At 32.8% G+C, this 25711-nt stretch overlaps 3 protein-coding genes across 4 annotated transcripts; 2 read left to right on the top strand and 1 right to left on the bottom strand.

The window, feature by feature from the left end:
- The first annotated feature begins 875 nt into the window (after positions 1–875).
- Positions 876–9734, top strand: LOC148611623 (uncharacterized). Its single transcript, XM_088595260.1, has 8 exons — positions 876–1238; positions 1740–1934; positions 2357–2747; positions 5464–5509; positions 6479–6749; positions 8058–8252; positions 8980–9370; positions 9689–9734. The coding sequence occupies exons 1-8, from the start codon at positions 962–964 to the stop codon at positions 9690–9692; spliced, it is 1770 nt and encodes a 589-aa protein (XP_088451386.1). The 5' UTR covers positions 876–961; the 3' UTR covers positions 9693–9734.
- Positions 9735–13411: 3677 nt separating this feature from the next.
- Positions 13412–17138, top strand: LOC148611624 (uncharacterized). Its single transcript, XM_088592352.1, has 4 exons — positions 13412–13572; positions 14132–14326; positions 14943–15369; positions 17039–17138. Exons 1-4 carry the CDS (start codon positions 13470–13472, stop codon positions 17040–17042), a joined length of 729 nt encoding a protein of 242 aa, XP_088448478.1. The 5' UTR covers positions 13412–13469; the 3' UTR covers positions 17043–17138.
- Positions 17139–17333: 195 nt separating this feature from the next.
- LOC148611625 (uncharacterized) lies at positions 17334–25697 on the bottom strand. 2 transcript variants are annotated; one of them, XM_088592351.1, is made up of 9 exons: positions 25642–25697; positions 24691–24827; positions 24263–24337; positions 23121–23271; positions 20913–21683; positions 19109–19858; positions 18635–18868; positions 18089–18218; positions 17334–17689 (listed from the first exon to the last, which is right to left on the bottom strand). In XM_088592351.1, the coding sequence occupies exons 1-9, from the start codon at positions 25673–25675 to the stop codon at positions 17488–17490; spliced, it is 2484 nt and encodes an 827-aa protein (XP_088448477.1). In that variant the 5' UTR covers positions 25676–25697; the 3' UTR covers positions 17334–17487. The 2 variants fall into 2 exon arrangements, with proteins under 2 accessions (XP_088448477.1, XP_088448476.1); XM_088592350.1 differs by having other exon boundaries at positions 18635–19858.
- Between the last annotated feature and the right edge of the window lie 14 nt (positions 25698–25711).

Genomic DNA, 25711 nt, shown 5'->3' on the forward strand with positions numbered 1-25711 from the left:
CTAACAAAATCAACACTTACCGATTATAACTTATTGACCAGAGCGAGGTTCGTTTTGTACGATTTTTAAAATGACTAACCGTTGTAACTCTCTGTAAGTGTACAAACCTTATCCTTTTAATAAAGCGATGTAAAGTTTTATTCATGTTTTATTAATTAAACGGTAGAAAACGGAGAAAATAAAGAAATAAATGCAAGTCAGTTGTTGCCTCTGAAATTAAAAAAAAAGTGGCTTATTCAATCCAGTATTCGTTTTGATGAGATCCGAGTTGCATATTTTGCTATTTCTGTGTGTGTGTTTTTTTTTATATATATGCATGTGTTGTTAAAGGGTATAAATTATGTATAACATTATGTTTTGTAAGGACACATCAAACGAAATGTGTCATGCAGAATGTGTTGTTAGTGTATATTTATATGATATCCTCCGACAGGAAATTTATCGGTAATCGGAAGAAATATTCCGTTTGAAAGTATGTTTGACTTTCGCTTTACATTGCTGATAGTTATCAGTATGGGATAAAGCTAGCCAGTTTATTGCCAGTTGATACATAAACACAATATCTACGGTGGACCTACAACACCAGCTGAATTCAGCATTAATTCAAAATAAGTGTACTTGTAAGTTGGTTTCACTATATTTCATGTTTTTTATATTACGTACATATATATATATAGCACACTAACAGTCCTTTCCAGAAGAGTAGCTCTCCTCTCAGCTCTTTCTTGTGAATATAACACAATAATTTTAATTTATGTATCAATTAACTTTCAATATGTATATTGATTTTGACATTGGTGATAAAGAAACGTTACACATATTAAACTCTTTTTAGTAGTACTAAAACACCTGTCTCTCGGGAAAGTTCAAATTAAAACAGTCTTATCTTAAATTTGACGTAACAGTTCATGCTGTCAATTCGTATTACAAGACACCGGAGAAATTGAGAGTAAATTTGGTGATGAGTATGAAGGTTCATAGTATAGTGCTAACTAACGTAATTTCTGCTGTCTTTGCATACTATGCAACGAATCCTGGGTACGTAGACTTAGAATCAGCAGTGTGTACTTCGTACGGAAGTGTCATTTTGGAGAGTGATGACTGTAAAACTTCTTTGGATTGTAAGACATGGCCTAAACCAAAGATATTGAACTGTATGCGGAGTACCGATAGAACACTTAAAGACTACCAGTGTGTTTATCAATATAAGTCCGATAGATGCAACACGACATATACTGGTAAATAGTACTTCCTAAAACGTTCGTATTCATGTTTGTTTGAAATGCTATAATTAAGTAGACTAGATTAAAAATGTTTTTTTTTTTTTTTTTAGGATTTTGCCTTTTGCAAATTTAATAAATTATGTATCTCATCGAAAATATAAGACGTAGAATTGAGTCCTTTTTTCACTGTGGTATCCTATTTATGTTGAATCTCGGTTTCTAACATCAATCTAGTCCCTCTCCGTATTCGTTTCTCTTCTACTCTCGGAATGATCGTAGAGAACGTAATATAACGACTGGATTATTCGGGTTAATACCAATGCATTACTTTAAAAGTGTAGTGTCTTTCTCCTTATTTTTTCACTCGTTCTGTTGAATCAAAAATATTTCCGTATATATTTTAATTGAGATTCATAATTTATTAACAGTCTACATTGTAACGTAAGTACAATAATAAAATGAAATAAAGACATGTTCTCTGGTTATTATGGTAGAAAAAAACGTGATTTATTTCAGAAAGGCAACAGAAGTGTTCTCAGACTGGTGCGAAAAACTTATCCGACTCAAAATTTTGTCATTTGTACTACGACTGCTCAGATCCAACAGAATCCAAGATATGTCTGTATCCACAGTTGTTTTCCGAAAGCACCAATTCCTGTGAGGACTATAAAAACGTGCAATGTGGGACAAGACTTGAACTAAAATCGTATTGTAAGCATGTCATATTGTGTGTAACATTTATGTCATTTCATAAATTCCTTTTGAATTACAATTTAACATCAAAATTGTAAAGAAGGAATCGACCACTGAGATTGTGATCATCAGCTAGATTTAGATAAATGCTCTTGTAATTACCGGTGCAACATTTATGTTCAGATCCACCGGATAGTCTTTCATAAAAATGAACCTACCCATGCTGTATCTTGAGACATATTCAATCCCTTATACAATAGTTGAAGGATTACATAAAACGATTCCGATGATTATTAAGACAGCCAGTAGAACTGTTGGAGAGATTCGGCTTACTTTTCACCCTCCAACAGAATCTACTAATGTCTAAATAACCATAGACTGTCACCTGGGAGCTTATAATATGTAATTGCATAGTGTGTCTATTGTTTTGCGCTAAATAGGTCAGTACAACCCATTGGATTGCCAACTATCCTGCATCCCTTGTGAAATAAGCCATCCAAACTGTGAAGGGTACCAAGACGGTGTCCATCCACACCCTGAGAAGACTGGGGCGGGGTCACCTTGGTATATGGTCTGTAGAGGTGAACGATTTGTCAGAGAAGGTGTATGTGGTATTCAACATCATGGGTTTCATCAAAGACTCTGTGAGGTTATGGAATGTGATGAGACTATCAACAAGAGATACCCAGTCACTCTGTGTAGTGAGTTCATCTGGTGTTACTATGGTTTACAATACAAACAGGCATGTGCCCCTGGTACGGTGTTTGATTATAAAACGCAGAGCTGCAATCACGCCATCGATACATGCCAGCCATGCGGTACAAAATCATGGTTCGTCTTCATATCATAATTTCAAAGCAATATTGTTTAAAAAAATAAATCTAGTTAAAATTCAGTAAATATTTATTCAGAAATGACGTACCAAAGATATAATTTCTCAAGATTTATACATTATTCAACAAGCAACAAAAAGGTAAAGTAAAACCATGTACATGCAAAACAGGTAGAAAATGTGTATTTCCTTTTCGATATACATTTTCATCTTATCTATGAAGATTTTTCGAAACATATATGAGAACATTAAATCTCTTCCTATCATGGGAAAACTTTATATTTACTTTCTGACACCTGTAATTGCATGTTCTCGGTATTTAATATGTTTAAATCTTATTTTGCAGTTGAATGAACCATTTGAAGAACAACATGAAATGTGTCTAATAAATAAAGTTAAAATTGATTTAATAAAAGATGATGTAAATTGTTTGGCGATTTGGTGAATATTTACTGGATAAAACAGATTTGTAGATGGAAGCTATTAAAACTGAATGCCTCGAAATCATTCATAGAAATAGTCAGAATTACCCCAAGAATATTCGTCTTAGTAGTTGGGATTTGATAAGCATTAAAATAAATCTAGACTAAAATTGACAATTACTCGCACAAAAAGTCAATTAATATTTGTTTTTTTCATGTATGAAATATTGACTTCAGAATTGAATTTCATGTACTGATATTCAAGCTGCTGGTTAACAATGCAATGTATTGATTTCGGCGGTCTGCTACATATCCTATGTTAAATTTATATAAATTCTAGTTATTGCGAAATTCGTTAATGATTATGGTTCTAAATATGAAACATACAAATAAATTGCTAAAAAAGCATTTAACGGAAGTGACACAAAATGTGGAAAATATAAACATCAGATATAGTACTTTATTTATATGTACTTATATTTCAGAAGAACATTATTTGCCATTTTGTTATTCGGATGAAATCAAACAAAACCAAAAAAAACAAAAAACAAACAAACAAACAAACAAACAAACAAACAAAAACAAATAAACAAACAAAATACAAAAATAACATCACAACAACTCGATCTTTCTATATAATTTATAATAATGCCGCTGATGAGAAGGTTTCCCTTTGGAAAACATACTTACATTTGCAACATTTGTATTATATTGGAATATTTGTGTTTTGAAAGGAAACTCTGGGTCGATGCAGATGTTTTGTACTAGAAGTCCCCCAGGGTATCCTCTAATACACTTAGTTTTGTCTGACTAAATAACCCGCAAATATCTGAACATCTACATTATGGAAGCACAATTCCTGGCACGTAGTAGAACTTCTCGGTGCAAGATTTTGGCTTCCAGTTTTGATGTTTTTGGTTATGAGTTCCTCTTGAAGGTACCTTTTTACCCAATATTCCTATATATTTGGTGCTTTGCTGTTGATGTTAATTCTTGAAACACGTACATGCAATATTTTAAATTAAAATGGCATTTTAGTATTTGCAAGACCAAGGAACAAGTAATAGTTGCCCAAATGGTTCATATAGACTTTTTTTTATCAAATGGTCATCAAAACAAGTTAAATGAATTTGTCAGAAACAGAATATTTCCCAATAAGATATGAATATCGGCAATAAAACTTTTAAAGAAGCGTATGAAGGGTATTTTCTTTTAACATAAGTACAAAAGCCAGTCTCTCTGAATTTGCACAAAGCTGTTTACATGTAGTAATATTATTTAACTCAACAAAATTAAACAAAGAAAGCAAGGCAAGACCACTTACTTACAAAGAAATGTTATATTTCATTACACCTCTCATTCATGTTACGATATATCCATCTATCCCCTTGCCTTATTGATCATGATAATTCGAGTAAGAAGAAAAAAAATCACGTTTTCCTCTTGTACTCACAAAAACTTTTCTTGAAAAATGTGCTTAAAAAAATTGCAAAAATTCATTTTCTGTAATCCAAATGTTTCTAAGCTATTATTTTATTTTGTTAGCAAAAGTGCAATGCATTAAGTTTTTCAGGAAACATTTATAATAAAATAAAAAAAAATAACAAGCGAAAATAGAATATGAAAGACAATTAAGAAGTTATTTTTTTAGTGCAAATTCACACATGAATAGGTAATGCCTTACTTAAAAACTTCCAAATATTTATTTATCAAAGCATAAAAAGAGGGTGGAGAAAATTTTACAGCAAGGTTCAGCTTGTTCTCCGCTGTATAATGACACTAGTCCTTATACAGAAATTTCATAATGTGAACTGTTTTGGAGAGCGACAAATGTAAGAGTAATCAAAGGAACCAAGATTATAGCGGAAATCAAAAGAATGTTATCGAGAGACGAAGACCAGACCTGGGAAAAAACAATACACAACAAAGAATATTAAGTAACTAAAATAATACATACAAATAACAAAAGTAAATGAGAAACTCGGACTCCACTTAAAACTGGGAGCATGAATCCGGTAGAATGAGCGTTCTCTGCTTTTCTAGAAACGCCTGCCGAGTTGTTCATAAAAAGTCAAGTCCGGGGTAGACGAAAGAGGAAAGGAAAACTATGACATGTTGAACAAATCAGTTTTCATGATGCAGATTGATACACCGTAACGATCCACGGGTTCATGATGAGGACCATAAAACTTCTGTAAAAATATGTAGACTATCAAGAAGGATTGTATGCACGCACACTGTATTGTATTTGAGGTTTAACGAAACCCTTTATTATTAATCGTTTGTTTGATAGCACTCGACTGAATGATGTTACCAGACATAACATGGTCCAGATAACAGTAAGAATAAAAGATTAGAAATGTTGTTTATCATCACTAATTTGCCGAACATTTACATGGTTTTGATATTTATTTATTTTTCATTTCAAAAGACAAGTATAATTAAAATTAATTGTGTTCCTCTGGCAATTTTTTTCAACACTTATTCGGTTAAACAGCTGATAAGGAAACCAGCCATAGAAATATAAATGAAAATAAAAGCATATAAGTAAATGATGACAGTGGTTAATTTTTTTTAATTGAACCTAAAAAAATAAAGCAAAAACAAGAATGACAAAAACAAACATAAAAAAAATGTCTCGTTTTTCAGCAGCGAAGATCGATTTTTATTCAGTTATTGCGTGACAAATATCGTCATAAACCCTCTATACATGTATATTGATTGAGATTTCAATGCATTCCAAGAACTCCACACAAAAACAATATCTTGGAAAATAGAAAATTTGTGTCGATTTGAATTAACTGTTCATTGAGTGCAAGCGTAAGTAATATTTTCAATTTGTCGCACAAATTTTAGTTGGTGCCACATGAATAAATATGAATAAATGCATTAGTCTTTTAAACCGTAGTGGTGAAGTGTTTTTAACTTTTTAAGATTAACGAAAATGTTTGGGAAATTTGCTGTGACAATTATGTCATTTTATTTCATGTAGCAATTAATGATTTTACAAAATTGCAACGTGTTCCGATCACAAAGTCAATCACCAGTTGAGATTTTGGTATTTAGCAATGACAGTTTTTACTTGACAATTAATGACATATCAATTCACGCAGTGGCATCCACTTCAATAGCAATAGTTTCTTTAAAAATATCAAACAATGTCGATTTTGGAAGTCAGTTAAAACAGAAATGATACTAACAGAATCTTGTGATTGTATAAACCAAATTTATTATATTCTTATTGTCGAGGAGCTTAATTTGAGAGCATTCTTTCTTAACATTTTTAGTTTCTATCCTTAAATTAACAGGCAATGTTTCGAGTTGCAGTGTTTCTCGATTTGACGGCTATTGCAATAGCATATTTCGCCACAAACCCTGGATATGCAGACCTTAATTCCAAAATTTGTTTACCTTACGGAAAAAGTGCCGTTTTGGAGAGTGACGACTGCAAAACTGCCATAGATTGTGGAAGTTGGTCGAAACCAAAATTATTAAACTGTGTGCGTGGTGTCAATAGAATTCTCGAAGGTTCCTCGTGTGTATATAAGAAAGCAAGTAGATGCGAAAACAAGCTAAAAGGTAAACAGTAAAGTCATCAAATGAAATTTAATAAGGTATTGCATGTAGAATTTATGATATTTGCTTCACTCGTAATTTACACGGATATTCACAGAAGCATATACAGAAATATTCGACTATAATTATACACATATACATTAATTAAAAATTTATGAGATTAGATATCATTTAATCTAGTCTGGAATCTAGTCTAGGCTTTTAAAATAAGGAATAGTTGGTTATTTAAGCGGGTGTAAAATTTTGCCGTTTTTATAGGTAAAAAGGAAAACAAAACATATGACGTTTTTTTTGTCTTAGCGGATTGCAAAATTGTAATCACTGGTAATACCGTAACGGTTTTATTGGACAAGACACAGTGAAATGTATCGGCATTCGTATGGTTACTTTAACGGTTTTTGTCAGAGCGCTAAAACACTCTAATATTAGCTCCCCTCAAAATTATTCCGTTGTACGATAGGGTGTTGTCTTATATGGACTAAAAGTATTATCACGATAAAATATGTAGCAAAATAAGCTAGAAGAAAAACGTAATAAAATATTTATGGCATAACCGAACATGATCAAAACAAAGATCAAACCAGTAGAGTTGAGAAACGATCAGTGGTCCTTTTCACAAAAAAAATCGTAAGTGTAAAATTAGTCGTAAGTTATGACTTCATAGTAAATCAAAGTATTGGGACGTCATAACTTATGATTAGTTTTACTCCTACGACTTTTTATGAAAAGGACCACTGATTTAAATTCAATATTTGCAAGATTTGCAAGTTGTAACTGATAAAAATATGTACATGTAATTAACATTTAATTAGTGTTTATTAGGGCATTCACGCAAAAAACCGGCAGTGGGTATCACATTATAATTTAAAAAATATTAATAATAATCTATTTCATATCGCAAATGCGTCCTTTATCAAAGTTGAATGTTGTTTTTATTTTTTATATGCAACGGTTAAAGAGAAATAAATTACACAGAAAGCAATGAAATTCATTGAGAAGTGATCCATCTCTTTTATGTTGTGCAACATGTTGCTGCTTTCTAAGGAAACTGTAAATTTTTTTCTGAGTCATCCATTGTCAGTTTAAAAAAAATCTTTGTACAATTGGACATTTTATATATGATATAAGATTTGCCATGTGTTATCCATATCATAGAAACTGCCTGGTTTCTACATGTACAATCTCTTAAGAGAAGAAACACATACAAGCAGTGTACTATATACATTTATAAAACGTCTTTATGTTTTTTTCTTGATCTTATACGGAAGCACTATTTCAAAACAGGTTATTTTACCATTGGTCAAATTTCAGAAAGGAAAAAGATATGTACTCGGACAGGAGCTAAATATGTACCAGACTCGAAGTTCTGTCATTTATACTACGAATGTAAAGATCCAACTGATGCCAAAATATGTCCTTATCCTAAACTGTTTTCTAAGAGAACCAATTCTTGTCAAGATTTTAAACGCGTTCGATGTGGAAGGAGAATTAAACTAAAGTCTTACTGTAAGAAATATTATCAATAGTATTTATCATATTGAATGTACATTTCTCATTAAAAATTGAGCTTTAGACCCAAGGTCCAGATTTTGATGGTGTCCGAATGATTCATTCAATTAGATATTTTTTTGTTTTTTGATTAATTTTCTGTTAGTTGGCACCAAAATTTATTAAGAAATCAATACTTGTATTTTAACATTCTTTTCCTTTACATTTATTGTACCGTAGTTTCTAATGAGTTAGACTGTGAAACCAAATATATTAATTAAGCCTTACAATATATTGACAAAGAAAATAAACTCTAAAAACATTGAAATAAAAGGCAACTCAGAGATATCAAAATCCGAGTAAATGGCAAAATGTGAAAACAGGAAGCAGAGATGATCTGCATAAATTGATTGATTGATTGATTGATTGTTGGGGTTTAAAGTTTAATATTCCAGCTATATTCAGACGATTAAACCTTCCATAACGTAAGAGACTAAATGAAACCCTTGTATGATTACATGACTGCAAATACTAGTAACCCTTTGTCATTTAAGTAAAAAAAAACTTCATTGCTTGGTAAAATGATATTACAGGATTTGTTATGCTTATGTAAACTAACATAGATTTGTGTACAACATTTCAGAATCTACATTTCAACTTTTCTTGAATCATTTGTCTTATGATTTATTCAATTTTTAAAATGTTCAATGCATGCTGCTTTATTTTCTTCAAATTAATTTTCTAGGTCAATATGACCCTAAACCCTGTGCACCCTACTGTTTACCTTGCGAACTTAACCATCCAAACTGTGAGGGATTCTCCGATGGTGTTCATCCACATTCCAAGAAGACAGGTGCAGGGTCGCCTTGGTATATGGTATGTCGTAGGGAAAGATTTATCAAAGAAGGTTTGTGTCCTCATGCTAGATATGGTTTTGATGCAAGAAATTGTGAAATTGCAGAATGTGACAAGACAATTAACAAGTATTATCCATCCTTTCTCTGTAATGGATACATTTGGTGTTATTATGGTTCTCAATATAAGCAGAGATGTCCAGCTGGAACAGTGTTTGATGTCAAACGACGGTATTGTAACCATCCATATATGACGTGTCAACCCTGCGGAAAACTTGCTTGGTTTGTATTGATCTTTTCTTGTCACATGACAGTATATTATTTCAATTAACGCCAGTACAATGTATATGTCAAGCAAATCCATGAAAAATTGTCAAGAGAACGGTCTAATACGGTATCTTACCAAAACTAAGAGAAAAAAAACTACAACTATCTGTTTTCAGAAGCACAATATATGCATTTAACTTTCAAATGAATGGCCATAAGTTTGAACAAGTGAAGTCAAATAGGCTATTTATCATACATTGATATTTTTTAAGTGTTGAATAAGACAATGTTAATGATCAAGTATGTTTTAATTCTTTAAATGTTTTCTTTCAGTTGACGACCAGCTTGAAGATCATTTTAATAAAGTCTTTAAATTGTTTATTGTTTATTGATATTATCACACGCCATTGACAAGTATAAAACTAAACGTGTTAAATTGACTTATGAGTTATTTTATGTTTTAGGTAATAACTTCCAAATGTCGATGTTTCTCCAAGTATGTTTTTTTTTCATTTTCTATGAAAAATAAAAACATACAAGGCAAATATGCATCTCAAGATTGTTATGTGACTTGAATTTGGCAGTTGAAATGAGTTTAATTTAAACATTGTTCCAAAATAGGTTACTCATTGATACATGTATACAGCATATCGAAATTTGGTATATTAATATGAAAGATATTTTTTTGTAATTATAAGATGTGCGTATATGCCAAGAACAAATTAAAGCAGATGTAAATTTTAGACAAAAAGAGTATCGATAAAACAATAAGTATACTTTTTGAATGATATTAATTAATTGATTTTATATACTTAATCATTTCAATTTTATTATTTATTTTTTCCCTTTACCACCACAACCGTCTTTATATTTGTTTTCTAAGTCATCAAGATGAGAAAAAACACGTTTGGAACTTTCTATTATGAGTATAATAATAAGGATCGAGTCACGTGATATCCTGGTGAACGACTTTCTACTCCATCAGTGGCGCTTGCCATTATGTAGTTGGTACCACTTGAACCAGCGGTCCTTTTCACAAAAAATAAAACGTAAGTGTAAAATTAGTTGTAAGTTATGATGTCATAATAGAGTTAAGTATTGTGACGTCACAACTTAAGACTAATTTTCCTCTTACGAATTTTTGTGAAAAGGGCTGCAGATTCGTGTGCTATAAATAGTTCCTACCAAGAATTTGTGTTAGATGACAAACTAGAAGAACAAAACCCAAAAGATGCCAAACCTGGCCAAACTCGATATGACACTATACCTTTTGATACAAATAAAGTAAATGCACTGATAAAATTTCACGAAAACTTTATTAAAAATGCTCATGTCTTGTTAAAAAAATCGTAAATTTGTATAGAAGAGCTTATACAGAGAGGTACGTAGTAGATGTGGATCAATGGGGTTATTTGTTCTGCAGAGATAATTGGTGCCAATCAAGTATATTCAGGTGTTTTTTAATTGTTTGGAAATGCTCAAGAGGATTCAATTTCGAATTAAAACTACATTGATAAACCCAAACTGTAAAATCTGTATGACTTAAAATCTGCGTGTAAAAATGATAATATTACTACGTGGGTTTACGATTTTTACACGCAGATTTTAAGTCATATTGATTTTAAAGTTTGGGTTCTTCAATGTAGTTTTAAATGTGAAACTGAATCCTCTTGACCATTCAACGGGTCATAGTTTTCCTTTTCTCGTTTGTCTACCCCGGACTTGACTTTTTATGAGCAACTCGGCGGGTGTTTCTAGAAAAGCAGAGGACGCTTATCCTATCGGTGCACCTTGTCCCTGCTCCCAGTTTTTAGTGGAGTCCGAGTTGCTCATTTACATTTGTTACTTTCTTATGTATGATTTTAGTTACTTTATGTTCTTTGATGTGTATGTCTGTTTTCCATGTCTGGTCTTTGTCCCTGGATTACATTCTTTTGATTACCGCTATAACCTTGGTTCCCTTGATTACTCTTTGATCACCGCTATTACCTTGGTTCCCTTGATTACTCTTTGATCACCGCTATAACCTTGGTTCCCTTGATTACTCTTTGATTACCGCTATAACCTTGGTTCCCTTGATTACTCTTTGATTACCGCTATAACTTGGTTCCATTGATTACTCTTTGATTACCGCTATAATCTTGGTTCCCTTGATTACTCTTTGATCACCGCTATTACCTTGGTTCCCTTGATTACTCTTTGATTACCGCTATAACCTTGGTTCCCTTGATTACTCTTTGAGTACCGCTATAACCTTGGTTCCTTTGATTACTTGATTACTCTTTCAAAACAAAGGTTCATTAAGTTTAAGATGTATTTGCATACAAAAATATGGAAACTGAAGCGGGATTATGTTTTCATTCTTTTTTTTTGAGTCGTCGGGTAATAGAATGATGACTGATCAACCGTTTCATCCAAACTAACCACATTGCCACCCCGAAAAAGCATTTAGATCAAAACTTCCTTATTTTAAAATCCATGAGAGTTTATGGCTTCGGAGTCAATACAGAAAACACAAGAAATCTGGGTTTTTTGGATCAATTTAAAAGTGTAAGACATCGGTGTTTGTAACTATTTGAAACTATTATTAATTTCAAGACACGTTGTTAATGTAACTGGTCAATTTACATTCTATTTTGTATTTTAATTCGCGATTGAACCAACAAGCTTTGACACTTCAAATCATAATCTTAATAGCTGTTAATCACTGACATTACTAAACAATCATTCTATCAAAGTTTGATTGGGATTCATTCAGAAGTTTATAAAGAGCTGCAGATACAAAATGTATACACCTATCTTATATCTTACTCGTTTGCAACGTTTGTGTTACGCTAATGAAAATCCAAAAATCATTCAAATCAGAACTCAAATTACCGATCGCACAATAAGAATTTATTATTAAAAAAGAAAAGGTACACAAGGGCACATCCTATCTATTATGACCTGGTAACATTCCATCGAGCGGTCAATGATGAGATGTACAATACATGTATATTGCCGACAAATATCAAATTAGGAACAGTCAGGTCACGAGTGTTCAACAAGCTAATCTGACTGTTTCGAAGCGAGTACAAATACATATATTAAGATTTTCAGCAATGTTCATGTATTGTTTTTATCCTGCATCCACAATTTCTAAATAAAACATGCAAAATTTTCCTAAATAGGTTATTTTTTAAGCAATCTTTTGAGCGCGGCGGTCGACGTGGGCACTTTTGAACTTGTTTTAATTAAAATGTAACGAGTAGACGATTTTATGCAGTGAAGGAATAAAACTTTGCGTTATTCAACACCCTTTATTTTTAAAGTAGAAAGCTTAGTTCCAGGATAAAATCAACGGAACATCCTGGTCAATATGATATATCATTTATGACATTTAAAGCTTTAAGGTGAGAGATGTGGTTGGCTGATGTTTATAGAATTTAACTTTAAAAACTTTTTTTCATCCAAACTTTAAATATTTCTATGGGGATAAAAAGTAAAATACAATATATTTCAGATCACTGATGAATTAATAAAGTATTCCACTGTTACCAGTAACCAGATTACTAGGTACTCGTTTCATTCTTTAAGTCTTTGTATGACCTTGTAATACGTATTTTGCTGGGTATTGTATTTGGACATATTCAGGGAAAATGAATTAAAATTTTATAAATATTTGCAATCACAAATTGCAATTTGAATGAGATATATTCGTATTCTTTAATGTTATTTAGATTAAAGCGTGATAACAGTTCTCACTACGTTTACAGTATAACCCTTGCGACAAACATAGTCTACATTGCCATCAAATCCACGATTTAATCGGTTCGGTTTGACCATGTTCAAAATGCATTTAAACTAATATGAAAGAACTTTGAAATATGTCTGGTTTAAAAAAATGTTTGGTGTATTTAATGTTCGGTTTAAGTAGGTTACACTGTTACTATTTTTATTTTGTTGAAAACAAGATGCATTGAAAATATACCGTTACATATGTTCATAACAATTTTATCAAATGGACATTTAATCAGAATTGTTCGTGACAGAACTTCCGTTTTATGTATCAAGTTTTAATATTTCTTGTATTTAGAATACTCAAAGCTTTTCGACGTGTATACTCCATACAGCAATGATTCTTAAGTTAAAAATAGTTCATCTTTTTGTGTTGATTTATGTGGCATCTTACTGTTTCTGTCGTCGATTATCTTCGCAGCAAAGCCATCAGCTAAAAGGTTAGTTAAATAGAGAATTAGTCGTCAAGCTAAGAAAACTTTTTTGCTATGATTTATAATCGGTTTTTATCAAGTTTAATCACTGGATTGTTCTTAAAGAAAAAAGAAGCTATTTAAATTCACTATGAACAAATGCATGTTCATTGTTAAATTTGTTCGTACTGTTCGGTGCTACAACATGTCATTGAGAAATAGCAAGAGTAATGAAATACTGATGCGAGCCTTCCTATTTCGGATATTAAGTGGTATATCAAGTTATCCCAAAGTCAATGATAGGTTTACAAAGTTAATTATAATTTTTATTTATTTGTTTTCAACTCTTATATATATATATATAAAGAGAGAGAGAGAGAGAGAGAGAGAGAGAGAGAGAGAGAGAGAGAGAGAGATACTATGACAATGTATCTATGTAATGATGCTCGAGAATAAAATGAACCCATGTAATGCTTCCAAGGTAAAAATTTGATATGATGTCATAGTACCAAACACCTGTCCAACGAAATTTCGTTTTATAGTATACTCTAATTTTCGTAATTTTGTTAAACCGTTTTTTTTTCAGCGAGAACATACCTATGCAAAAGACTCAGAATATCCAAACTTCCGGACAATAAATTCTGTCATAGATACTACAGCTGTAGGAATCCGTGGTTAACAAGGGAGTGTAAATATCCAAAGCTATATTCAAAATTAACAAGGTCATGTGAACACTACTCGAAAGTTAACTGCATATCCAGATTCGAACCCAAATCTCCATGTAGGTATATGATTTAAACTTTATTTAATTTATAAGTTGTTCGAATAATTTTTGAACGTACTTTCACATGTACAACTGAATTAAAAATTGCAGTTTATAATTTCGCCGATGCAAAAATAAATGAACATGATAAAACAAATGAACGCTTTTTGTATATATTCTCTTTCTTATGACATTTGTCGTTTACACAGAATTTGGGAAAGATCAGGAAATTTTGCGATTTTTAACTGAAATCACTTTTAACTTTAAAAAAAAATAATTCATATTTTGGTATATCACTTGGAGACAAGCACATTATAAATTAAACTATTTTGACTGGTTTTGACAGGAGGGAAAATCCGTATTGTAAAACACTTTTAATCAGTTTGAGCAAGCAATCAAGACGTCTTATCTTCCGATTACACATGTTATTATTGATATCTTAAAACTTAACTTTTTAAGTTCGCTTACTATTGGTACAATATGTGAATATTTTAACTAACATGACGTCCTGTTTCTTCAGTTCGTATAATCTTATTTTGATTTTCCCGATTCAGAATATTTTTGTAAAACAAGACGTTACCAAAAGTATACTTGTTGATCATGTTTTTTATTTATTTTTTTTTATTCTATGTAGGCCAGTATCGGGGCTATAACTGTCGATCTAGTCATTGCATACCTTGTTCAGTACGATATCCCAGCTGCCAAGACCTGAGAAATGGAATAAATCCTCACATCATTAAGAAAAATTCTCCCTACTTCATGGAATGTCGAAATGGAAGACTTGTAAGAGAGGGGCGATGTAGTTTGTTTAAGAGACATAAATTACGTTTTCCCTTATCAAAAGAAGAGAGATATTGCCTCGATCCATTCGGAAATCGATGTACAATTGGCGGAAAACGACGAAACGGTATCTATCCTACATCGGGTTGCACACTATTCATGAGATGTTTCAGAGGAAGAAAGTTTACCTTCAGATGTCCAAGAGGAACTGTTTATGACACGGCTTTTAAACGTTGTAGGCATGTCCGCTCCGTATGCAAACCATGTGGAACTAAGAAATGGTAAGACGGATATACGTATGTAGAAGTAACATGCTACAGCCAGTAAAACTGTTTACATCTGGAGATAAGAATAATCAATATGTGAACGATAGCCACGTTTGAAAGGTAAAAAAGAAACTAAATACGAATAAAAAATGAATAAAACTGCCCAACCCTGTGGAATGAATGGCAAAATCCGCATTATTTAGTCACCATAATCCTGTTTTTTACTACTTTTCGTTTTACCAATTTTCATCTTGAAGTTGATACATATATCATAATGTTCAAGATCAATTTTGAAGGGCACCTTGTCTCCTTGGTAGGGATTGGCAGTTTTAGCTTGAATACTCTTTGTCCCTGACGAAAGCCGTAAGGCCGAAAGTTTGGGCTCACATTTATCTATTTGTTTGTACGTTTTATTCATATTTTATTTGTATTTAGTTTCTTTTTTTACCTTTTAAACGGGGCTATCGTTCACATATTGACGTTAAATTTGAGCCACTTCACAACGTAGATTATTTTTGCATCTGGAAATAGTTGGTCTTTTATCGATTGAATGATCCTTAAATGATGAACTGTCTAACCCAGTTAATTGGAAAAGAGATTTGACTTTCTCCCAGACATAGAAGCAAAATCGGTCGTCCGAATCTTCCTGTTAATTTTTTGAGTTAAATCGGTAGTCCTAATCTTGTTAGTTTTCAAGTTAAATTTCTTAGGCAGGTCATGGGGAAGTTGCAAATTAAATGAAGACCTGCTCTCCCCCCTGAAGTCAGCCATATTGTATTTGTAGGAAACTATTTATAATGTAATAGATGAATGTTAAAGGGTGAATAATACTAATAATTACAAATGTACATTCATGATACAAAAATATCACACGAGAAAGAATAATCAGATATATTTAGGTGTCTTTTGAAGTTTTCAAGAACGTCGTCAAAGAGTAATCAAGGGAACCAAGGTTATAGCGGTAATCAAAAGAATGTTATCTAGGGACAAAGACCAGACATGGAAAACAGACATACACAACAAAGAACATAAAGTAACTAAAATCATACATACAAAGTAACAAAAGCAAATGAGCAACTCGGACTCCACTAAAAACTGGGAGTATGGACCAGGTGCACCGGCAGGGAAAGCGTCATCTGCTTTTCTAGAAACACCCGCCAAGTTACTCATAAAATGTCAAGTCCGGGTTAGGAGAGAAAAACTATAGAACCATTTATTAAATCAAAACGATTTTAAAATAATCATTTCCATCTGGTCATTACAAGTTTTTGTTTTTGTTTGTATTCAATCAATCTGTAAGTATATTGTTATCAGTGCACAATGAATGTTCCAAAAGCATATATGAGTTAATTGCTTTATCGTTCAGAGCTAAATCAAGAAGTAAGCAGGCACTCAGATTCTGGCCAGCCAAAAATAAACATTGTATGTTCTAATAGTCAAATTAGCTAGGGTCATTTGAGGGTCTTTTTTTTCATCTCCATAACAAATTGAGCATGGTGGTAATGCACGTACAAATGTACACAACAACAATAAAAAGCAAACTTAGCTTGAATATGATAGAGTATGATTTTAACATCACAAAGACATCCGACTTCAAAAACACATATTAAACGAAGGGTCGAGACAGGACAAAGAAAATAAATGAGTAGATATCTTTATTAATTTTAATTGTTATTTATTTCAGCTGAAAGAAAAAAATGTTTCAAGTACCAAGACACATGCTGCTAAAAATCATTGATTAAAACAACATAAAAAATTGCATCTTATTAAACACAAAATTTTCAGTATTGCTTATATAGATTTTACTAGCTATGTTTAGTTGTTGTCAAATATGCATTCATAGACACATTAACATCACATTATTCAACAGATATTTCCCATTTAAGTACCTTCTGAATTATTTCTTTTTCGGTATTCAACATTTGGAATATACGGTATGAATTTTTTTTTCACTAATTCAAAATTTTCAAGTCAAATTATAATACTATGTACAAATAACCTAATATGTTAGAACATCAGTTGCTTGAGATTATCAACACAATATAATATAAAACCACTTTTTCTTGATACATGTATAGATTGTCGGTAAATAATATATAAAAAAGACATCATTGGAATATAGTTTATTAAAATTTATCGCCTCCGCGAAGCGGTATAAAATGAGGTAAATTCAGGCACAGCTTGTTTGTTACATTCCTTAGTAATACAACAGAAACTGCAGGTCATAGGTTGGTTTTGTAGACCTGTTGGATTGTCATCCATATTGAGCAAACAGTCGGGATTAGGTGCAGTAGCTAACCACCATTTGTTCTTACATACGCTTTCCGTTACACATCTGAAAAAATATATAGTTTAGAGTGTTATTTCGACGTTGCAGTAAAGAATGAGATTCAGAGATACTCAAAAACATGATTTTGAAAAATACTACTATCAGTTTATAAAAAAAATTCAAACTATATGTTTAAAAAAATCCACTACATAATTATTATCCTATCATTTCATCTATTTTTGACTATTCCGAAGTCTTATTAATCAAAGTCATGAACGTTTCAATGAAAACAAAAACAGAGGTAGAAATTTTCAATTACAAAAGCATCTATATAGTACGGTAGTATCTCTCAGAGAATGAAAGTCAAGAGAAAAACCTGGTGTAACGATATGATATATAAGTATAAAGATAGTTTTATTTCTTTGTGTCGATAACTAATTGATCAATAAATGTGCTAAATCTTACCCTTTTGTAAATTGACGCCTTCCGTCTTTATCTTGTACAATAGTTGTCATACAATATTCCGATCCCGAGGCACAGTTGGTTAATTCTTGTTTTTGGCATGATTGGTCTTTACAGGTATAACAGTTGAAGGCTATAATTGAAATTGACATGTTTAGAGTAGATTATAATTTTGGTTTGTAACTATGTTTTTTACCATGTATGCATATGCCGTAAAAGAAGAGACACCACTAAGAAAAAATGTGGTTTCTGTTGTTTCCCTTTGAACGAATTCCACCTACTGGGGAGGTTTAAAATGAATAATCAGACGTGTGCGACTCAATAAGTACAAGTTGTCAAAGTATCAACATACTAACTGTTATCTTTATTAGAAATATAAATAATAATACAAAAGCTCATATGTAGACTGTACTTTCCTTTTTTTCATATTTCATGAACATGTTTAGGTTACAAAGTGAAAAATGGAGCATCAAATCAATTTTGTACGATATTTAAAAGCTAGGTGCTAATTTAAGTTATCATTTACTGCAAGTGTATAAAAATACAGACTTGGCTTTGGTTGTGTAGTTGGTACAGTTGGCTGAGCTGTCGTCGGCTTTGCCGTGGTAGGTTGAACTGTACTCGGTTTTGCAGTTGTTGGTTGTACTGTTGTCGGATGTGCGGTTGTAGGTTGTACTGTTGTCGGTTTTGCGGTTGTTGGTTGTACTGTTGTCAGTTTAGCTGAAGTTGGTTGCATTGTAGTTGCCTTTGCAGTTGTGAGGTTAGGAGATGTAGCTGGGGCGCCTGAAATTTGAATAACAGAAGTTGGCTTATCAATGGTTGGTTGCAAGGTTGTCGGTTTGTCTGTGGTTGGTTGTAAAGAAGTTGGTTTTTCAGTGGTTCGTTGTAACGTTGTTGGTTTATCAGTGGTTGGTTGTAAAGAAGTTGGCTTACCAGTGGTTGGTTGTAAAGTTGTCGGTTTGTCTGTGGTTGGTTGTAAAGAAGTTGATTTGTCAGTTGTTGGTTGTAAAGACGTTGGCTTACCAGTGGTAGGTTGTAAAGTTGTTGGTTTGCCAGTGGTTGGTTGCAAGGTTGTTGGTTTATCGGAGGTTGGTTGTAAAGAAGTTGGTTTTTCTGTTGTTGGTTTTGCAGTTGATGATGCTGAATTCTTCATAACTGGGCTTGCATTCATTGTCGTTGACTGTTGTACAGAGGGTGAAAGTTTTGCTGTAGTTGGATTATCTGAAGATGGTGGAGTTTTAACAGTTGTTGGAAACTCTGTACTTGGTGGAGTTTTCACGGTCGTAGGTTGTTCGGTAGTGGGTGGAGTCTTTACAGTTGTGGGTTTTTCGGTAGAGGGTGGAGTATTTACAGTCGTTGGTTGTTCGGTAGAGGGTGGAGTCTTTACAGTTGTTGGTTGTTCGGTAGTGGGTGGAGTCTTTACAGTTGTGGGTTTTTCGGTAGAGGGTGGAGTATTTACAGTTGTTGGTTGTTCGGTTGTGGGAGGATTCTTCACTGTTGTCGGTTTATCTTTTGTAGTTGATATTGAAGACGAAGATGTTTTAATTGTTGATTGTATTTTTGTTGTAACTTGATTATTGATTGTCGTAGATTCTGTCGTTGATGGTGGAGTTTTTATTGTAGTTGGCTTTTCTGTCGTTGGAGGATATTTGATTGTAGTCGATTTCTCTGTCGTTGGTCGTTCTGTAGTTTGACTGGTTATTACTGGCGAATTAGTCGGTAGAGGAGTTGGAGGATTGACCTTTGCCCTTACAGTGCTAGGCGGCACTGCAACTGATAAAAGAGATATCTTTAAATTGAATTCCTTTTGAGAAATTTTGTTTACTTCGAATATGGAAATTGATTTTTTTCTTTCCATTTTTCCCCAAAGTAATAATTTCAGAAATCATGTAATTTACTCATTTATTAGTTGCAACTACTCTCGGTCTGCTCGAATGCTTTTCTTACATGCGAAAAGAATAATTAGCTATAACATGTATAATAAGTGACACTATATTAAAATAAAGCGTGCACAAATTCATAAGTTGCACTGTCAGTCAATTTCATTTGGATCTATCCATATGTTTGATTTGAATTCTAGAAACATCATGTTGTTGTCTGGTGTAGAAATTATTTAATGCAATTAGCCATTGACAACCACTGATAACCCAAAGGTTAAAACACTGTTTACGAATATTTCTTGACTCATATAAAGACCTTGTTATAATTAACATACAAACATCTATTTCAAATATGAAAGTCAGAATTTAAAGGCATGAAGTAAACATAACAAATGACATGGGAAAAATTCAATTTCAATTGTTTGAAGTCTATTTTATGGGTCGTTACGGTGTATCAATCTACACCATGAAAACTGATTTGTTCAACGTGTCATAGTTTTCTTTTCCTCTTTCGTCTACCCTGGACTTTTTTTATTAGCAACACTGCGGGCTTTTCTAGAAAAGCAGAGGACTTTTACCCTACCAGTAGATCTGGTTAATGCTCACTGTTTTTTGTGGAGTCCGAGTTATTATATTTCTACACATTGTTTGTCTTACATAGTTGTGAAAATATATCAATGTTTTTTGAAAATGACATATAATATTAATGTAAAACAGTACATGGCCTTGTCTTGTCGGCACCAAAAATGGTACACTGTCGAGATTTTGTTTACTAGCAAAGATTTGCTAGATATACATGGACAGATTGGTATTGCATCGAGAGTTTCGATAAAAAAAGAGCAGAATTATTTTATATCAATTCAGACATTAGATGTAGCTGTCTGCTTTTTACTTTGAATGGTTGCCTTTTCTTTGAGGATACAGATACTAAACTTACGGTTACTTACTAGTGTTCTTGTTTCCAGACGGTGCCGGAGTTTTCTGTCCACCCCCGCCACTACACAATGGACAATCGATGCCTATATTCCCTCCGTCTATATGAACATGAACGTCGACGTTGATTGATGGGCCATGGTTTTTACAACACGGCCGACCGTTGTGCGAATGACATGGTTTATTGTTTCCGCTATGTTCTATACTTGATGAGTCCCCATGCCAAGAATTTCCACCGCTGCTGGTTCCACCACCAGGTCTGTTAAGGGGAGCCTTGGTTGTAGCAGGAGAGTTAGAGGCGGGGGGTTTTGTCTGAGGGGCTTGGGTTGCAGGAGGTTGTGTCTGGGGTGCTTGAGTGGCTGGCGGGTTTGTTTGAGGGGCCTGTGTAGCAGGTGGTCTGGTGACAGGTGCTTGTGTGGCGGGTGGGTTTGTCTGTGGTTTTTGTGGTCTACTGGGTTTTCCGGGTTTTGATGGTCTGCTGTTCGATGGCCTTGTTGGTTTAGGTCTTGAATTAGGTTTAGTTGCCTTAGAATTCGGCTTTCCATGTGACGCCGGTTTAGTTGCCTTTGAGTTGGGTTTTCCATGTGACGCCGGTTTAGTTGCCTTTGAGTTGGGTTTTCCTTTTGAATTTGGTTTACCTTTAGATGAAGGCTTGGTTGCCTTTGAATTGGGTTTTCCTTTAGAATTAGGTTTTCCTTTAGAATTAGGTTTTCCTTTCGATGAAGGTTTAGTTGCTTTTGAACTTGGTTTTTTACAATTGTTGCCCCCATCCCTGCGATTACCATCTGCAATAGTGTAAATACATTCATAAAAGGAACACAAATAATTGGTTAAAACTGCAGGTGTAAAGAGTAGGTATGATGTAGAATAGTGACAATGTGAACAAACGCACTCGTATACTTTATCTAAATTTCCAATATTAAAAATAAAAATGAAACAAACAATGTTCCCCTTTCGTTCCCAAATAATTTCGCAGAAATGTTTATAACAAGATATTGAGAAGCATGTAAGCAATAAAAAATGTGAAAAAATCAAAGATGTTGTATCCACATACTCGACTGATATACCGATCTAATCTACGATACTCTGTAAACTGCGGACATGTATACTGTTATATATATATATATATATAGAAAGGTCTGAAAAATTCCCAACGATGTTAGAACTGTCAAATTTGGGAAATATATATTTATATAAACGTCTCAGACTCTATTCGCAAATTGATAGTGGGAAGATATGTAAACGTATAGAAAGGTCTGGAAAATTTCCCAACGATGTTAGAACTGTCAAATTTGCGAAGCAAATTTTTGGTCGTTCCCTCCGCGGGACTCGAACTTGTACCGCTGTGACATCTATGGCAACACCGCCTGCACCAAGTTCAGCGCCCTAGACCACTCGGCCAGCTCGACTATATAAAAATATAGCTTTCGCTGGCCGGGTCATTCCTCCTCGTAGGATTAATCTAGGGCTGTAACTTAGTACACGATGTATGGTAGTACGGGACAGTTCATCTAGGTGTTATTATGTAGGATAGAGGATCAAATTAATGATGCATATCACAACAAATCAATATTATACAACGTCGCAGAATGTGAGGACTCTATTCGCTACACTGCAAAAATTCCCAACGATGTTAGAACTGTCAAAGAAGAGTGGTCTAGGGCGCTGGACTTTGTGCAGGCGGTGTTGCCATAGATGTCAAAGCGGTACGAGTTCGAGTCCCACGGAAGGAACAACCAAACATTTGCTTCGCAAATTTGACATTTCTAACATCGTTGGGAATTTTTCAGACCTTTCTATACGTTTACATATCTTCCCTGTATCAATTTGCGAATAGAGTCGTCTTGATGAACTTTTTTTAAAAAATTGGATACTATTATCATGTTATAAAAGGGAGATTCGATTTTAATGAAAGAACAAAAAGTGCTCTTTTCCGTAAAGGTATGAATATTAATTATTTTTTCGGACGGAACCGGTATTACTATTTATAGCTGCAGATTAAATTTCGTCGGCCTCGATCGGATAAGTAAGGTTCATTAAAAAAGAGTAAAAGTTATATTTGTTATCCGTATCTTTTCTTTGATTCGAAATATTTTCTGTTGTACTTTTCAGTATATCTACCTCACTTCTTCAGAACAAAATCATTTGAAGAGCAAATTAAGATTTTCTAATGACATATAATTATCTACAAAATCTTGGACATATAAAAAAAATCAAATTACCACAATCATCTTTATCATCATCATTTGCCTCTGTCCTCTCCTTCAAATTACACATGTTGTCTTTGCAACAGAACGTACACGAACCTTCCCACTCCCCTGTCTCGTCCCAATAGCATTCATCAGCATTATTTTCTTCTTTGTTCATGCAAATCTTATTGATAAAGGCAAAACTTTGGTAACGAAAATACATTTAGTAATCGTTAGAATATTATCTTTTATATGGCCAGTACTTAAAAGGAGTTTTGAAAGATATATCAAATTATAACATATAAAATCACATTACACATGGTGTGTTTAATCTTGATTTCTATTCGCTGAACCAGTTACGTGAATATCAGAATATAGTATGTATATTTGCTAACAGAGACGTTCTGTTTCTAATTTAACGTATTCCAACTATGTGTGTTTATATTTTACGTATCTTCAAGTTATTTTACTATAAAGTTTTATTATATTAAACATATGTAACATAACAATTAAGAACTGCCTACTCTGAAAATATATTATATATAGATATAAGTCCTTTCTAGATTGGTAATTATTAAAGACCAAGTATCCAAACATGTAAAACAGAACAAATATAAGGTGTTGTCCTACAAATTTATTAGGTGAGTAACATCGTAAATATATAATGAAAAAAATACAAACAGCTTAGTGCGGATAAAATGTCATGCGCATGTCTTAAAATTATAACATTTTTTAAATATAAAAAACGGCATAATAGTATTGGTTGTAGCATAAGTGTATCAATGAGCAAAGTTCTTTTTTGTAATTAGATACGCATCGACCATATGACAAAAAATGTCATAGTACTGTTTTAAATATTGCAAATAAAAATTTGCAAATAGTGTTGTTTAGTAATCATTGCATTGCCGCTGCCGAAACAGGGCATGGTTTCTCTTCCGGAACACCTGATAACACTCATTTCCTTTTTTTAATTTTTATTTGTTCATTTTGCTGTGCTTTAGTTTTTCATGTTACGTTTTGTTTACCTTATCTTCAGTTTTTACTTTGTATGTAGGTAACAACTCTTTTTACGACCACGTATTGGTATTTTGACACGTCCCATTTTTCACGATTTGGTATATTTTTCTAATACTTATTAAAAAAAATAAACAAATACGTTCTAGAATATTATTTACATGCATGTGACTACATCCTGTCGTTACAAGTAAGGTTCCATCTTCTTCGTAATGGTATTGTGTCATGCAGTGCTCCTGTAGAAACAAAAAAACTTTGAAACTCGAAACAATATCAGGTATCGAATATCAAAACCTTAATGAAATACTTGTATGAATAAATATTTTCTGGAATACTTTCTTTTGATTTCCGCTAGATTCTTGGTTGTCTTGATAACTCTCTCAAATACCCATGCATTGTATTGTCATAATATTTGTTACAACAGTTTTTTTTCAACTTGGAATCGTTATAACAGTACACTTTGTTTACCGATAATCTACAAATATTGTGCTATTAATCTAAAGCAATCTGTTACAAAGTAAATCTATCATGATTTTTTTTTATAATTGCGATTTTTGCACAGTGCCTTTATTTATTTTAAATGACATACGTGACTCTTCTGGCAAACAGTTGTTTGATTACATGTTTCATGTTCAGGAAGGTCTATACAGGAATAACAGCTGAACGGACTAGATTTCGTAGCATGTCTCTTGGTTGGAATTGCTGTGGTTATCTCGAAAGCTAGAACTATAACAATACAATGACATTACTTGTGTTAATGATGTTTAAAATTTCAGAATTGTATAAATCGACAACCATCTCATTGACAATCATACCACATCACCTATTTTTATAACTTAATTATAATCAGACATTCATAGAAATGTCGAATCATCGGTATTGAAAATGTCTGTACATACAGTATTTCTTGAAGGATATATGAAGGATAATTACGAAATGAATCAAGGACATTCTATTTTAATATTGTTTTACCACTGGTTGGCATTGTTTTACCTCGAGCGATAACAAAGGGTTAAATAACGAAATAAATGTCCTGTCCGTGGTAAAACAATGATAAAATGGAGTTTACATGATTCATTTTGATTCTAATAGGACTAGTCTGTTCATATCTTTTAATAGACGGAGCCTATGTGTTGCACAAAATGTTGGTCATGTGTTTATCACTTTTTTTACCATGGCTGTGGTCTAAAGAGTTTTGAAGCACGTCATATTAGAATAACAAAATTACCGGACTGATAAAATCAAACCAGTAATCAAAAGGAAGTCCGTATCAGAAATTGCAATATCAGGACAAAACTCAGAAAGTTGGAAATCACCGCTATATTATGAAATATATCAAAAGTAAAATAGATATGTAGAATATGACTTGTGGTATTTCGAAAGTATTTGGTAAAATTATATATATTTCTTATAAAATATCAAAAATGAGAAAAATCATGTAGTTCTAATTTTCATTACAAAAAAATCCAAAAGTAAAAGATTAATTGGTTATATTTCTTTTACATCAAATTCAAAAAACACTACAGATTAGTTTTTTTACCTGCAACGAAAACTTTGAGAAGTAAGCCGTCCATGCTTGTGATCAGTTAAAGCATCTTCTGTTCACTAAA

Source organism: Perna viridis, chromosome 7, assembly GCF_037379345.1.
Source record: "Perna viridis isolate PV_CMFRI_1.1 ecotype Kerala chromosome 7, ASM3737934v1, whole genome shotgun sequence".
NCBI lineage: Eukaryota > Metazoa > Mollusca > Bivalvia > Mytilida > Mytilidae > Perna > Perna viridis.

Coding starts and splice junctions, on each gene's coding strand:
- LOC148611623 (XM_088595260.1), top strand. CDS start 962: ATGAGTATGAAGGTTCATAGTATAGTGCTAACTAACGTAATTTCTGCT. Junction 1,935..2,356: donor ACTTGAACTAAAATCGTATT/GTAAGCATGTCA, acceptor TGCGCTAAATAG/GTCAGTACAACCCATTGGAT. Junction 2,748..5,463: donor CCATGCGGTACAAAATCATG/GTTCGTCTTCAT, acceptor TTTGTTTGATAG/CACTCGACTGAATGATGTTA.
- LOC148611624 (XM_088592352.1), top strand. CDS start 13,470: ATGATTCTTAAGTTAAAAATAGTTCATCTTTTTGTGTTGATTTATGTG. Junction 13,573..14,131: donor GCAAAGCCATCAGCTAAAAG/GTTAGTTAAATA, acceptor TTTTTTTTTCAG/CGAGAACATACCTATGCAAA. Junction 14,327..14,942: donor ATTCGAACCCAAATCTCCAT/GTAGGTATATGA, acceptor TATTCTATGTAG/GCCAGTATCGGGGCTATAAC.
- LOC148611625 (XM_088592350.1), bottom strand. CDS start 25,675: ATGGACGGCTTACTTCTCAAAGTTTTCGTTGCAG. Junction 24,828..25,641: donor TCTCAAAGTTTTCGTTGCAG/GTAAAAAAACTA, acceptor GTATTGTTATAG/TTCTAGCTTTCGAGATAACC. Junction 21,684..23,120: donor TGATGATAAAGATGATTGTG/GTAATTTGATTT, acceptor ACACTATTGCAG/ATGGTAATCGCAGGGATGGG.